The 13,975-nt window shown below is 50.3% G+C and overlaps 1 protein-coding gene across 1 annotated transcript; it reads right to left on the reverse strand.

The window, feature by feature from the left end:
- Positions 1–6,523: 6,523 nt before the first annotated feature.
- LOC103743758 (sialic acid-binding Ig-like lectin 10) lies at positions 6,524–9,446 on the reverse strand. The gene is given in 8 exon segments (XM_029569392.1): positions 6,524–6,611; positions 6,613–6,750; positions 7,145–7,271; positions 7,274–7,402; positions 7,477–7,524; positions 7,760–8,017; positions 8,930–9,184; positions 9,363–9,446. Coding segments are annotated over 8 exon segments (1,065 nt in total). The 5' UTR covers positions 9,385–9,446.
- Between the last annotated feature and the right edge of the window lie 4,529 nt (positions 9,447–13,975).

The raw sequence follows: 13,975 nt of genomic DNA on the forward strand, positions 1-13,975 counted from the left end.
GAATAAGCCTGGCTTGGTGGCTCTTGGCTGTACTCCCAGCACTTGGGAAGCTATGGCAGGAGGATTGCTCTGAGTGTGAGACCAGAGTAGGCTACAGAGTGAGACCTTGTTTCAGAACAAAATGAAACCAACCAAAACCTAACCAATTGTCCACTGTCAAATACACTTGGGAAGATCCAAGTGAGACATGATGAACTACCCATAAAGGAGCCACTTTGAGCCCTGAGGCTATTTATTTTGTACATTAAAACATGAGGAGAGGGGCTGGGTGTGGTAGCGCATGCCTTTAATCCCAGCACTCGGGAGGCAGAGGCAGGCAGATCTCTGTGAGTTCGAGGCCAGCCTGGCCTCCATAGTGAATCCAGGTCAGCTAGGGCTACAGGGAGACCCTGTCTCAAAAAGAACACCACACACATAAGGAGAGCTGGCTCAGCACTGGCTGCTCTTGCAGAGGACCTGGGTTTGAGTCCCAGCACCCACATGGCAACTGTAACTCCAGTTCCAGGGAAATCTGATGCCCTCTTCTGACCTCCCCAGGCAATAGGCTCATACACATAAAATAATAATAAAATACTAAAAAGAAGCAGAAGAAAGACAAGCTGGAAGCAGCCCTCCCCACACACCTAGAGCCAGAGGGGCTGGATAGCTCCGGAAGGGGGCGGGGAGGGCTGGAGTGATGACTCAGTCCCTAAAGTGCTTGATGTGACTTCACTCTCCAGAACAGATCCCATGTAAAAAGTTAGTGGTTGAGACTGAATACTGTTCTTGAGACCCCAAGATCGGTTCCCAGCACCCGCATTGGGTGGCTCAAAACCACCTGTAGCTCTAGCTCCAGGAGATCTGACGCCCTCTTCTGGCCTCTGTGAGCTCTGCACTCACATGTACAAATCTCGCTCCACCCCAAAGACATTGTCTTAGTTTGCTTTCTGTTGCTGTGACTTGAGGAGGAAAGGGCTTGTTTCATCTTGTCTTCCAATCACAGTCCATCACTGAGGACAGGACCTCCAGCAGAGATCATGAAGGAAGGCTGCTTCCTGTTCACATCAGGACTTGCTCAGATACTTTTTTTTTTAATACAGCCCAGACCCACCTACCTAGGGATGGTGACATGTACAGTGGGCTGGGCCCTCTTACATAATTAGCAGTCGAGAAAATGGACATGAGCCAATCTGATGGAGGAAATTGTTCAATTATATTCTTAGGTGACTAGTTTGTGTCAAGTTGACAAAAACTAACCAGCATATTTTAAAATATATATTAAAAAAACATATATGTATATGTCTTTTTGAGACACTGTCTCCCTGTAGCCCCAGCTGGCCTCGAACTCACAGAGATCCTCCTGCCTCTGCCTCCCGAGTGCTAGGATTAAAAAAAAAAAAGATATAATATTTTTTAAAAGCTAGGCGTGGTGACACACCTGTAATCTCAGTTGGGGAGACAGAGACAAGCAGATCTCTGAAGCTCATTGGTCAGCCAGCCTAGCTGAATCAGTGGGCTCCAGACTCAAAGTGAAAGAGGATAAAGGAAGGCACCCCAACATTGACCTCTGGTCTCCACACACAACATGCACAGGTTTGTGGGCTTGCACATGCACACACACATACACACACACACACACAGCCATTAACTGATGGTAGTTTATGTGATTAGAAAATAGTCTTTAAAAATATTTATTTAAGCCAGTCTTGGTGGCACACACCTTTAATTCCAGTACTTGGGAGGCAGAGGCAGATGGATCACTGAGTTTGAGGCCAGCCTGGTCTACATAGTTGCAGGCCAGCTGGGGCTACAGGGAGACCGTGTCTCAAAAAGACAAATGTTTTATTTATTATTTTATGTGTATGAGTGTATTGCCTCCATGTATGTAAGTGTACCCATATTGTGCAATATCCACAGAGGTCAGAAGAGGGTGTTGAATCCCCTGGAACTGGAGTTACTGACAGTTGTTAGCTGCCATGTGGGTGCTGGGAACCAAAACTGGATCCGATAGAAGTTAGTCTTGAAAAAGGTCTGCAGTTAGGTGTGGTGGTGCACGCCTTTAATCTCAGCACTTGGGAGGCAGAGGCAGGCCAATCTCTGTGAGTTCGAGCCCTGCCTGGTCTCTTTTAGTGAATCCAGGCCACCAACTGCGGCTACAGGGGGACCTTGTCTCCAAAAGACGAAAAAAAAAAAAAGGTCTGGGGAGACAGCTGGGTCAGTACAGTGATATCCAGCAACCCACATAAAAACCTGGGCATGCAGCCTGCTGTGGATGGGCACACCTCTAATCCCAGCACTCAGGAGGCAGAGGCAGATGGATTGCTGTGAGATGGAGGCCAGCCTGGTTCACATGGTGAGTTCCTGGCCAGCTATGGGAAGACCCATTCTCTAAAAAAACAAAACAGAACTGGGCATGGGAGCTGGAGAAATGGCTCATCAGTTTAGAACAAGGGTTTCCCTTCCAGAGGACTTGAATTTGATTCCCAGCACCCACACGGCAGCTCTCAAATATCCGAAACTCTGGTTCCAGTGGATCCAATGCCATCTTCTGGTCTCCATAGGCACCTGCACACATGTGGCATACATTCAGACACACACACACACACACACACACACACACACATACATACATATAATTAAAGCTAGGCGTGGCAGAATGCCTCTGTTGTAAAACACTGCCCTCTGAGCATAACAGCTATTACCACCTTCATCAGAGCACCCATGGTACCTTGTAAGAGACCCTCAAGATCTGGCCTGATGACTGTTGAATCCCTCACAGAAGGAGGGGCTGGGGAGGGCTGTGACCCTCATCTGAGAGTCCAGCTGCTCCATGCTGTACCTCCCTGCCCGCTGCATGTACCTCTGCCCCATGGCCAAGGAGATGCTAAAGCGCACAGAGTACAGAAGGTGAGCTGAAGGAGGGAATCCATCTATACAGCTAGGGGGAAGTTGTCATCTCTGCTGGGTGGAGTTTTTTGGTGATGCTAAAAACTTTGGGGTCACCCATGCTCCTGCAAGAAACCCCTCCCCCGTGCTGTGTGAGCAAGCCCAGTAAACTCATCCGTTTGCCAAGTTGGACTTTGGTGGACTCATTTGTTTTGTCATAAGTGTGCTGGCTGGGGTAAGGCAATGTTTATTCACAACTCCCCAGGACAAGTTCATGCCTTAGGGATCAAAATAACTCACTCAAGCTGGAGAGATAGACAGCTCAGTGGTTGAGAGCGCTTGCTGGTCTTCCAGATAACCCAAGGAGCTGGGTGGTTCGTCACCACCTGCAATACCAGCTCCAGGAAGCTGACACCCTTTTCTGACCTCTGCAGGCAAGGCACAGGCGTGTACCACCTCCCCCCACTCCTACACATATACATGTAATTTAAATAAAATCTAATTTGTATACATAGAACTTATCAGATGAATGAGAGGATCTAAAAGACACAGGTAGGGTCCTCAGGTGTGGCTCTGAGGCAGGACTCCCTTCGGGGTATTGGAGAGAATAGGATGATTCCCGTTGCGTTGCAGCCCACTGCCTCAGCTGAGCCTTCAGGCTGTCGGCAGCTGGGGCTGTCCGTCCTGGTGGGCTCCACATCTGGAGGTGGGGAGGGAGGTGACCTTTGGGGTCACAGCCCCCATGTTCTATGTTGATGGCTTCCTTCATGCACCAGAGCAGCAGGTATATTTGGGGGACAGTGTCCATTTGAGCAAGGGGGGAAGGAACTCGCTCAAACACTGGGGAAGAAACTGGAGTTCGAAGGAAACTGGCACAACATAGGACCCCTGACTACAGAAAGTCTGGTCTCCCAACCATCCAGTTATGTATAAGACTCTGACCAGCTCCCCTGACCTTGCACAGCCTCCATCCCAAGGGAAGGTTGTTACCCCTCACTGTGTTGAGATCAGAAGTGGTCTCTCTCTCATTCTCCGTTTCAGTACTCTGTGCTCTGAAATCTAACAGAGTCCCCATGCATGTGGACCCCCGACCCTAGTTGGTGCCCTGTTTCATGGTGAACAGCTGCTGTAGGGTCTGTTGTGATGTCTCCCTCCATGGAGACACCCCGGTGCTCCTGGGATGTCATGTGTGGATCTGGATCTCTTCATACTCTGAGGAGCTGGGGGTCCTCCTGGAAGCAGAGTGATGTGTAATGCTGTTCGAGCTCCTTCTGAGATGTGGGAGTGGCTGCAGCAAATCCTGTCTGGGGAATTGACTGAGGGCCACTCATGTTTACAAACCTGAATAAAGAGAGACAGGAGTCATTAGGATAGTGAGGGCTGGCCGAGAGCGAGGAGGATGAAGTAAGCATGGAAACAGCAGCTTGTCTTTCATGTATTCACTCAACAAACACTGGCTGGACCCTCATTCATCCACTCCCTCATGTGTTCATACTCGTGTATTTCATGGTAGTAATGTTTGACTCTTGGGCACTGACTGCAGTAATGACATCATGTTATGTCAGTGCCTAAACAAACACAGCCTGACTCTTTGGGGTTGGTTAGAACCAGGAGTGAATCAATCTGTTCTGAGAACTTCTGATTTCCCTCAGAACTGTTACAAAAAGGACTTGCTCTCTATTTATTTAAACCCTGAATCCTGCCCTGCCCCCTGCCCTGCCCCCTGGTCTACTGTTTGCAACAGTGACAAATGAGCTGAGTTCCAGTCTTGCAGAGATTGTCAGACCCTGGCATGGCCTGGGGGAGCCCTGTGCAATGGGTATCTGAGGGGCTTTGGGCCCAGGTTTGCAGCACATGGGAATGATTTAAGGGACCTCCTATTACCATGTGTGTAGAGGAGAAAAATGGAAAAGGGGAAGGCTCGTTGATCCTGAGGGGAGTGAGGAGGTGGCAGGGAGGGAGGATGTGGAGCACAGCCCAGGTGGAGTGTACAGGCCTGGGAGGTCTTGGCCAGGTAATGGGGAAGAGGCTCGGCCACTCGGCTCAGGGCTGTGTCCATGGGCACCAGCAGCAAATGCCTCTTGGGGGGCCGAGAATATAGCTCAGTTGAGAGAGTGCTTGCCTAACATGTTCAAGACCTCAGGTTCCATCCCCAGTACTGCATATACCAGGTACCATGGTGCCTGTAATTCCAGCACTTAGTGGGCAGAGGCAGGATCAGGAGTTGAAGTTTATCCTCAGTTTCAAATTGAATTTGAAGCCATCCTGGGCTACATGGGACTCCGGCTCAAAAACAAAACAAACAGTTGGTGACCTGTGTGGTGCTGTGGGTGGCAGGCTCCCCACTCACCCTGCAGACAGGGTCTGGGGCACTGGGCCGTATCCTTCCCCCTGGGCTTCCTGCAGTTCTTCACCCTGAGCAGAAAGGCCAGCCAGGTTCAGCAATAGCTTCCAGGAGCCCTGGCCCAGGCTCAATGCCTGCAACTCTGCCCTGTGTGGGGGTTCTGGGAGTCAGGACCACACTCACCTGAGGAAGATGAGGCAGGCAGAGAGGAATAGCAGAGTCACCATACCAATTCCCCCAAAGCAGCCAGCATGGAGGCTCCAGGGCAGGACAGCTTTCCTGAAGAACAGTGGGGTGTGTGACACCAGACCCCACAATTCTTACCATCCTCCATCTTCATTCCCCAGCAGCCAAAGGACAGAGATGGTGGCATCCTTCCCTCCCAGCACCAATCTGGGTCCCCTGACCCTGCCCTCACCTCCCTCACTTCCTCCTAAGCCCCTACAGGACCCTGCGTAGTACTGAGAAAACCTTCCATCTTGTAAGGAAGCTCGGTAAACAACAGGGCGTCCCAAAAGGAGGTAAACAAAGGATGTAGGGGCTGGAGAGGTGACTCAGCGGTTAGAGCATGGGCTGCTCCTGTAGAGGACCAGGTTCAATTCCCAGCGCCCACATGGCGGCTAACAACCGTCTGTAACTCCAGTTCCAGGGGATCCAATGTCCTCTTCTGACCTCTATGGCCATTGCATGACACAGGTATACTTGCACACATGCAGGCAATACACTCATATACATAAAATAAAAGATAAAATATTTTTTAAAAAGGATGTTTCCAGGAGAGATGACACATTGTGCCCTCCAGGGACGCTTGTTAAGCTCAGGAAGTAAGCAACTCAATAACTTCAGGACATGCCTGAAACTAACCAGGTTCACTAGGCTCCTCCCTCCCCAAGCTTATGTAAACCCTATGGCCTGCTGAAAGATGCTTTCAAAGCAGCTGAGCTGCCTGGAGGTGGCAGAGACCAGCCAAGCTACCAAGAAAGGACTCTCCAACCTATTGAGCTGCCTGCAGGTGGTGCGGTGCACTCCAGGCTTCCTGCTTTCATGACTTGTCACCCATGCTGGGGTGGGCTTTGGTGATGCAGCTGTCTTTGAGTCATTTCCGAACCCATGAGTAACCCCTCACCTGTACTCCAGTAAGTAACCCCAATAAAACTCATTGGTTCATCAAGCTGGACTTTGGCATTGCCCTCACTTGATCTATAATTGGTTCCCTGATGTTATTCACTTCTCCCCAAGAATAGTGTCACAAGACACCTTGGCCCCAACAGCAGCAGGTCAGTGGTTCTCTGGGCCCCCGAGGTCATAATGGGCCTAACTGCTAAGCGTGAAGCCAGGCCCAAGCTCTTCAAGGAGGCTGAGGGAGCTATTGACCCAGGGTCCCATGAGGCTGGAGATGACCATGGAGGCTGTTCCCCTCCAAAAGCCCCTCCCCCAGTGGCCAGTGCAGGGAGAGGGCCAGCCAGGTTCTGCAGGAGCAGCTGCAGTGCAGACCCTCAGGGTCCCGGGAGCAGGAGGGTTCCAGAATCTGTGTGGAGGGTCTATGGGCAGATGGAGGATGGTCAGCAGGTGTCCCCACATCCCAGATCCCAAGTGTCCCCACATCCCAGGTCCAGGTGTCCCCACATCCCAGATCCCAGGTGTCCCCACACCCCAGGTCGGAGGTGTCCCCACATCCCAGGTCCCAGGTGTCTCCACATCCCAGGTCCTATGTGTCCCCACATCCCAGATTCCAGGTGTCCCCTCATCCCAGGTCCCAAGTGTCCCAACATGCCAGGTCCCAGGTGTCCCCACATCCCAGGCCCCAGGTGTCCCCACATACCAGGTGTCCCCACATCCCAGGTCCCAGGTGTCCCTACATCCCAGGCCCCAGGTGTCCCCACATCCCAGGCCCCAGGTGTCCCCACATCCCAGGCCCCAGGTGTCCCCTCCCACTCACAGTGCACAGAGAGGCTGAGGGAGATGCTCTGGGAACCCAGCGGGTTCTGGGCAGCACAGGTGAAGTGTCCTTCATGCTCCCTGTCAACCACAGACAGCTCCAGGATCCTGGGGTCTGATGCACTGGGCTCAGGGTCTGTGTCACCCAGGCCCAGCTCACACTGGCTGGGGGATTGCTGTGGCTGACAAAGACCAGGCGCAGGCTTTGGCCCTCCAGGACCGGAAGGGAGGAGCCATTCCCAAGGATTTCCAGCCCTGGGAGACCTGGGGCTCTGTCACCTGGACCCCACGGGCATGGGAAGGCCCTGCTTCCTCTGCCTGCTTCCTACCTGTCCTGTTTGCTTGCCAAATGGGCACTCTCAGGTCCTCTGGGGGATCTGCAACCAAGACAGGGAACTGGCTGCAGACAGGCCAGTGGCTTCCCACTGGGCAGAGGACCCATCCCAGAGATGGAGGTGATGGGTGGGTGAATCACTCACTGGGTCCCCAACACAAACTGCTGCTGATCTGGCTGTTATAAGCCTGGTCTTGGGAGCCAGGGGCTCTGAGCCCCCCACCTCCTCCCGCAGGCTGCCCTCCCGGAACCAGGGGCCTCTAGCCAGTCACACTCACACAGCACAGAGAGATTCAGGGTGCGGTTCAGGGAGCCCAGCTTGTTCTCTGCTAGGCAGGTGTAGTGACCTGAGTCCTCAGCCTTCACCCTGGGCAGATCCAGCCCCAGGGTTCTGGAGTCCACAGGGCTGGACCAAGAGAGGACCCGGTCTTCCAGGACCCAGTTCAGGGAGGCAGGGGGCTGGCTGTCAGCAGAGCAGAGGAGCCGCAGGGACTGGCCTTGCTGGACTTCCAGATGAGGGGTGCTCCCCAGGGACTCTAGGACCAGAGACAGAGAGAGGGGTGGGAAGAGAGAGAGAGAAAGAAGTAGAGATGGACACACAGATGAGACAGACATAGAGATCAGACAAAGAGACATGGAGACAGACAGAGGTAGAAGACAGAGCAACACGGGGGTGGGGGTGTCTGGATCTGCTCCTCCTCCTTTCATTTCATTTGGGGAGGGCCTCCCACCTCTCCAGCACCTCAGCTTTGCTGAGGTTCGGTGCACACCCCCACACCCCATTTACATCCTGTTTAGCCTGCAGTTCAGTGTCTCCTGTGTGAACACACAACCACCACCACATGGGAACATCTCCATCACTCACAGGGTACCTTGCACCCCAGCCTTCATCCCCCAAGGACACAGGTAACTTCTCTAAACAAGCCAGTCCTGCCCCATGGCTCAGTCCCGTCTCTGAACACTGGTCTGGTCAGTGTCACTGTGGATCAGATTCTGGGCCCTGCACAGCACCATGTGCTCAGCACCATGTTGCTGGGCATCACTGTGGACAGAGCACATTAGTACCTGGCTCTTTTTAAAATTAAATTATGTACTTATTTATTTCAGTTTTTTGAGACAGCGTCTCCCTGTAGCCTCAGCTGGCCTAGAACTTGTTATGTAGACCAGGCTGGCCTTGACCTCACAGAAGTTCACCTGCCTCTGCCTACTGAATAATGGGATGTACATACATGGGGAAACAAAGATTAAAAGCAGGGTCTCCTATTCACTGCAAGGAAGGGTACCAGTCAGGTAATCACAGCAAATAGCCACAAGTTGGGGGACTAACCCCCAGGGCTGGTACAGAGCCTGGTCTGCATAGTGAGCTTCAGGCCAGTTGGGGCAACATAATGAGAACCTGTTTCAAAAAGCAAACACTGCTGGAGAGATGGCTCAGCGCTTAAGAACACTGGTTGTCTTCTTTGTGGACACGCCAGCCCTGGGGATGGTCACTTGGCAGGTGAGCTGGGTGCCATGATCCTGCGGGCTGGGACTGAGCTGGATCTCTGAGGTGTTGGAGACCAGGCCTGGGCCTCTCAGGGCAGCCCCGATCCAGGAGATGGTGTAAGGCTGGCAGGCCCCAGGCAGGAGCATCTCGGGGCTCGGGGGCCCTGCTGGACCCGGACACTGGGTCTGGCCTCTGGAGGGACACGTCCCTGGGAGGCCTGTGGGGACAGTGACGGCCACAGAAGAGGAACCTCAGGAAGCGCTCACGTCCTGAAGACCCTTCTGACTTCTCCTTTCACAGGCTCTGGAGGGGGCAGGCCCGGGACTCTTGGGGGACTTTTCCCAACCACTGTGAGGCCTGAATTGAGGAAATGGGATTGTCATTCAATCACTTACCCCAGTCAGCTGGTGGAGTCATGTATCTCCACCAACAAGTAGAGGAGGCATGTCCTCAGTGCTGGAAGCTCAGGTGGAGTACAGAGGCTTAATGGCTGCGCTGATGGTGCTCCAAGCCCAGGTAGCCAGGAGTCCATTGCTTTGGCTCTGGGAGCCAGAGATTCAGCCCTGCATGTCGTCAGGATGGAGGATGTCGTCAGGATGGAGGTTTCTTATTCCCCAGCTTCCACCTCCTGAGGCTACAGTACCTTGTCAGCTTTTATGTTTTATGTTTCTGTGCTTCATGCAGCTGAGGGGACAGCAGCTGCTAGTGTAACAGCTGCCATTCAAACCTTAGGTAGGGCTGGAGAGATGGCTCAGTGGTTAAGAACACTTGCTGTTTTTCCAGAGGACTCAGGTTCAGTTCCCAGCACCCTTATGGTGGCTAACAACCATCTGTAACTTTAGTTCCAGGGGATCCAACTCCCTCTTTTGGCCTCTGCAGGCATTGCATGCATGAGGTGCACTTACATACATGCAGGAAGAAGACTCACACACTTAAAATACGATACCTTATTTTATCCCAGCACTCAGGAGGGGAGGCAGAGGTAGGCAGATCTCTGTGAGTTCAAGGCCAGTCTCATCTACATAGTGACTTCCAGGACAGCTTGGGCTACAGGGAGACCCTGTTGCAAAAAAGACCCCCCCCCCAAAAAAAATAACATAAAAAAGAAAAGTAGCAGGCTGGAGAGATGGCTCAGTGGTTAAGAACACTTACTGTTCTTCCAGAGGCCCCAGGTTCAGTTCCCAGCACCTACATGGCAGCTAAGAGCCATCCATAACTCCAGTTCCAGGGGATCTGTCACCCTCTTCTGACCTCCTTGGGCACTGCACGACATGGATACATTTACACACATGCAGGCGATACAATCATGCACATAAAATAAAAATAATAAAAAAGAGAGAGAACTGAGCAGAGAGGAACTCTGCTCGAGTTCCTGCCCTGATTTCCCTTGATGGACTGTGACCTGTAAGATGATATAAGCCCTTTTGTTCCCCAAGTTGGTCCTGGTCAGTGTTTTATCACAGCAACAGAAAGCACAGTAGGACAGGATCCTCAGTCCTAGACAGTCCATATCTGAGGCACAGGGTGTCTGAGAACACAGCCTTCAGCCTGGCATCTGTTTGAAACTCTCCTTGTGACCAAGCAGGACCCACACACCTTCTTCTTGTTTCTGTGAGGGTTTTGCATGTGTACATGTGTGTGGTGTGTGCACATGTGTGTATGATCAGTGTGCCCATATGTGTTAGTTAAAAACTGGGCAAGGAATAAACCACAGGACACATAGGAGGACTCCAGGAAAGCAAAGTTGATTTCTTAGGATTGCTGGTGGCCAGCAGCTCAGCTGGGAGGGAAAGGCAACCACAGCCTGCTGACTGCTGGGGAACTTCTTACAGGGGAGCTGGGGAATGTGGAAGGGGAGAAACTAATCTGCAGTTTCAGGTGCAGCAGCTTGAACTGAGACAGCTCTTACATCAGTGGGTCTGGGTGCAGGGGCCTGTTTATCTTCTAAAATTATCTGGGGAACAGCTTTGTGCTGAGACAGCTCTAAATGTAGCTGTCTGGCCACTTCCTGTTTTGCAAGGGGCCCTCATGGCCTGTCTTGTGAGGCTTTTTTACACTGGGAGAGGGTGGTCTGCAGACCTGGACTCTAACATTCCAGCCTTTCATGTTATAGGATACAGGGCAGTATTTTCTCATCATGGCTACTTCCCTCTGGTCAAAGTGGAGTGTGGAGAAGGGAAGGCTGGAGTCAAGATCTTGCCAGGCAGTGGGGGTCTCCAGTTCATGCATCTAGACAAAGTCCTTGGTGGTCGACAGATGTTTATACACATGTCGGGGAAAAGAAGATAACAGTTGGTTAAAGCTGGTGTGAGTTAGTTGTTGTATCCAGCCCTGAAAAGATCTGAAGAGGCAAGGAGCAATGGTTAGCACCAGAGTAATAGAGAGCAGGGGCCCAAGTAAGCGATAATCCAGGGAGTCAGTCCTGAAAAAGATATCCCACTGAGGTGTTGCTGGTACTGGGAAGTTTTAAGAAAGAAATTCTTGGCCACCTGTTGGAGGCATTTTATGTTGTGTTCAACCTTATTTGATTGGTTTATATAATAACAGCATTCCTTGCCCAAGAAAATGCAGGTACCTTCCTTTTCTGCAGTTAATAGATCAGGGCTTGCATGTTCTGGAGGGCAACTTCGGCCAGGGAAGACAGTTGCTGTTGTGAGATCTGGATTGACTGAACTGTTGATTCCACTGCTGTAGTAAGTTCCTGCTTGAGGTCCCGGATCTCCTGAGAGTGGTGTGGGCTGAGAGCAAGGCATGTCCCAGACTCCCTGCTGCAAATCCTGTGGTGGCTACGGATGGTACCAGGCTGATTCCCACCAGCACTGCTAGAGTAGCTGGCCTTTTTGCTTTGCTCCTTTTTGTTTCTGTGGAGAGAGAATCATGCACCTCTCCTGAGGTGTATAGGGTTAATCTAGGTAAGAGAATGACTGGAGTGTAGGTATCCTTGACTGGTGAGAACGACTTGAAGTGTAGGTGTCCTTAACTGGTGTGGAGATACAGCTATATATCTTGGAGCAGCAAAGGAAAAGTAGCACTGGGGCTAGACCAATATTGCCCTGATTGTAACATTGTAGCTAGAGGAGTGGGGGCAGTTAGCGATGTAAGCCTAATGTCTGGGAAGTTCAATCCTTTGAGCTCTTTTTTCTGGTCTTTTTTTGAGTCAGGGTCTCCCTATAGCCCCAGCTGGCCTGGATTCGCTATGGAGACCAGGCTGGCCTCGAACTCACAGAGATCTGCCTGCCTCTGCCTCCCAAGTGCTGGGATTAAAGGTGGATTAAAGGCGTGTGCCACCATGCACGGCCTTGAACTTTTTTTATATTTTATTTATTATTTTTATTTTATGTGTATGAGTGTATTGCCTGAATGTATGTGAGTGCACCTGTGTCATGCAATGCCGAGGAAGTCAGAGAGCCCCAGATTCCCCTGGAACTGGAGTTAAGGACGATTGGTAGCTGCCATGTGGGTGCTGTGAATAGAACCCGGGTCCTCTGCAAAAGCAGTCAGTGCTCTTACCCACTGAGCCATCTCTCCAGCCCCAATCCTTTGAACTCTTAAAGAAATACTGATCACTTTAATTTTTGGTTATACTTTCCTTTTGGATGTTTAAGACCATACAGTTGGCACAGATAAACCAATTCATTTTTACTCTTAAGGTTGAGGATCTGTTCCTCAGGGGTCACATGGGCTTGGGAGGAGCCCCTGGCTCCTTTCTTTTACCAATTCCATCTATGTGAAGATAAGTCAAAGATCCTGCTTGACTGTAGCTGGCTTCACTTGGAAGCATGGAGAAAATGTTTCCTCTGTGTTGACCCTCCTCTTAGTAGACTGGACACTGGTTCAAATCCATCTGGTGGGGTCTCCATGGCCTCTCTGAACAAGAGGACAGGTGACTTACTACAGTTACCAGACATTTTGAGAGATGCTCCATAGTCCCCTGGAACTTAGTTGACATAGGAGGGCAAGGAAGAAAAACTGTCCCTTTAAGTCCCTCTGACCAGATTAGTATAGGCCCCAGTCTGGCTATTAAACACCCAAGAAGGTTAGTTACACCAATCTGGCACTTTTAATTATTATGTGTTATTCAGATAAAGCTTGGGCAAAACCCATTTTTAGATAAACTTTTATTAGACATCCTTAAACTAGTTGACTAAACTACGACCTTAGCTTACCCCCTTCTAAGGTTTTAGTGTCAAACTAATGTTTGATTACATTAAAGTTTTCCTGGGGAACTAATGAGTTCACTGAGCTTACTTACAGAGATGACTCGGGGGTTGTTGAGGTGTATGAGTGACCTGAGAGTATTTGCACTGGATGTTGACTTTTTTATAACCTCATGGGTCAAGCCCTCTCTTTGCAGCCTTTCCCTTCCCAAGATTATATACTGTAGTCCTTTTCAAATGTAGGCTATCATTTGCAATTAGGGCAGAATTACATACAGGTGGCAGAGAAGCATGGCTAAATACTCAGGTGAGGGTCCAATGACTCTGCTTACCCCTCCTTTAATGAAGGGGCGTAACTGTTAACAGGCCCAATTGTGATTATTTTTAGTAAGCAGACAGAGGTGAAGTCATGAAGATGGCAGTTATTTGACTTAGGAGTGATGTGCAGCATCATCTTATAAAAGAACATGGAACCCAAATTACATACATAAGATAATGTAATTAAATTAATATTATCCATTTACATACTATGCTTTATAAGTTTCCATATAAACCTTAGAGAAAACATAAAACCATTAGTAATCTGTTATTTTATGTAATTAGAGAATGGTTTACCAAAAACTTGCTTTGGGTTTTTAAACACTGGGTAGAAAAAAGCAATTGGTACATTAAAACATTATCAAACTGAAGCTCACAACCTCTAGTATAATCACTTAAGGAAAACTGTGTTATAACTGTCCTCAGATTTAAATAAATTTTTAAATCCTTTAACTATTGAAATGTAGGGTTTCTGTGTTTGGTCAGACAGAATCATTGTCTAGTTTGTATGGTGGCCAGGCAGTGGTTCACAA

Source organism: Nannospalax galili, unplaced genomic scaffold (genome assembly GCF_000622305.1).
Source record: "Nannospalax galili isolate Female #2095 unplaced genomic scaffold, S.galili_v1.0 scaffold960, whole genome shotgun sequence".
NCBI lineage: Eukaryota > Metazoa > Chordata > Mammalia > Rodentia > Spalacidae > Nannospalax > Nannospalax galili.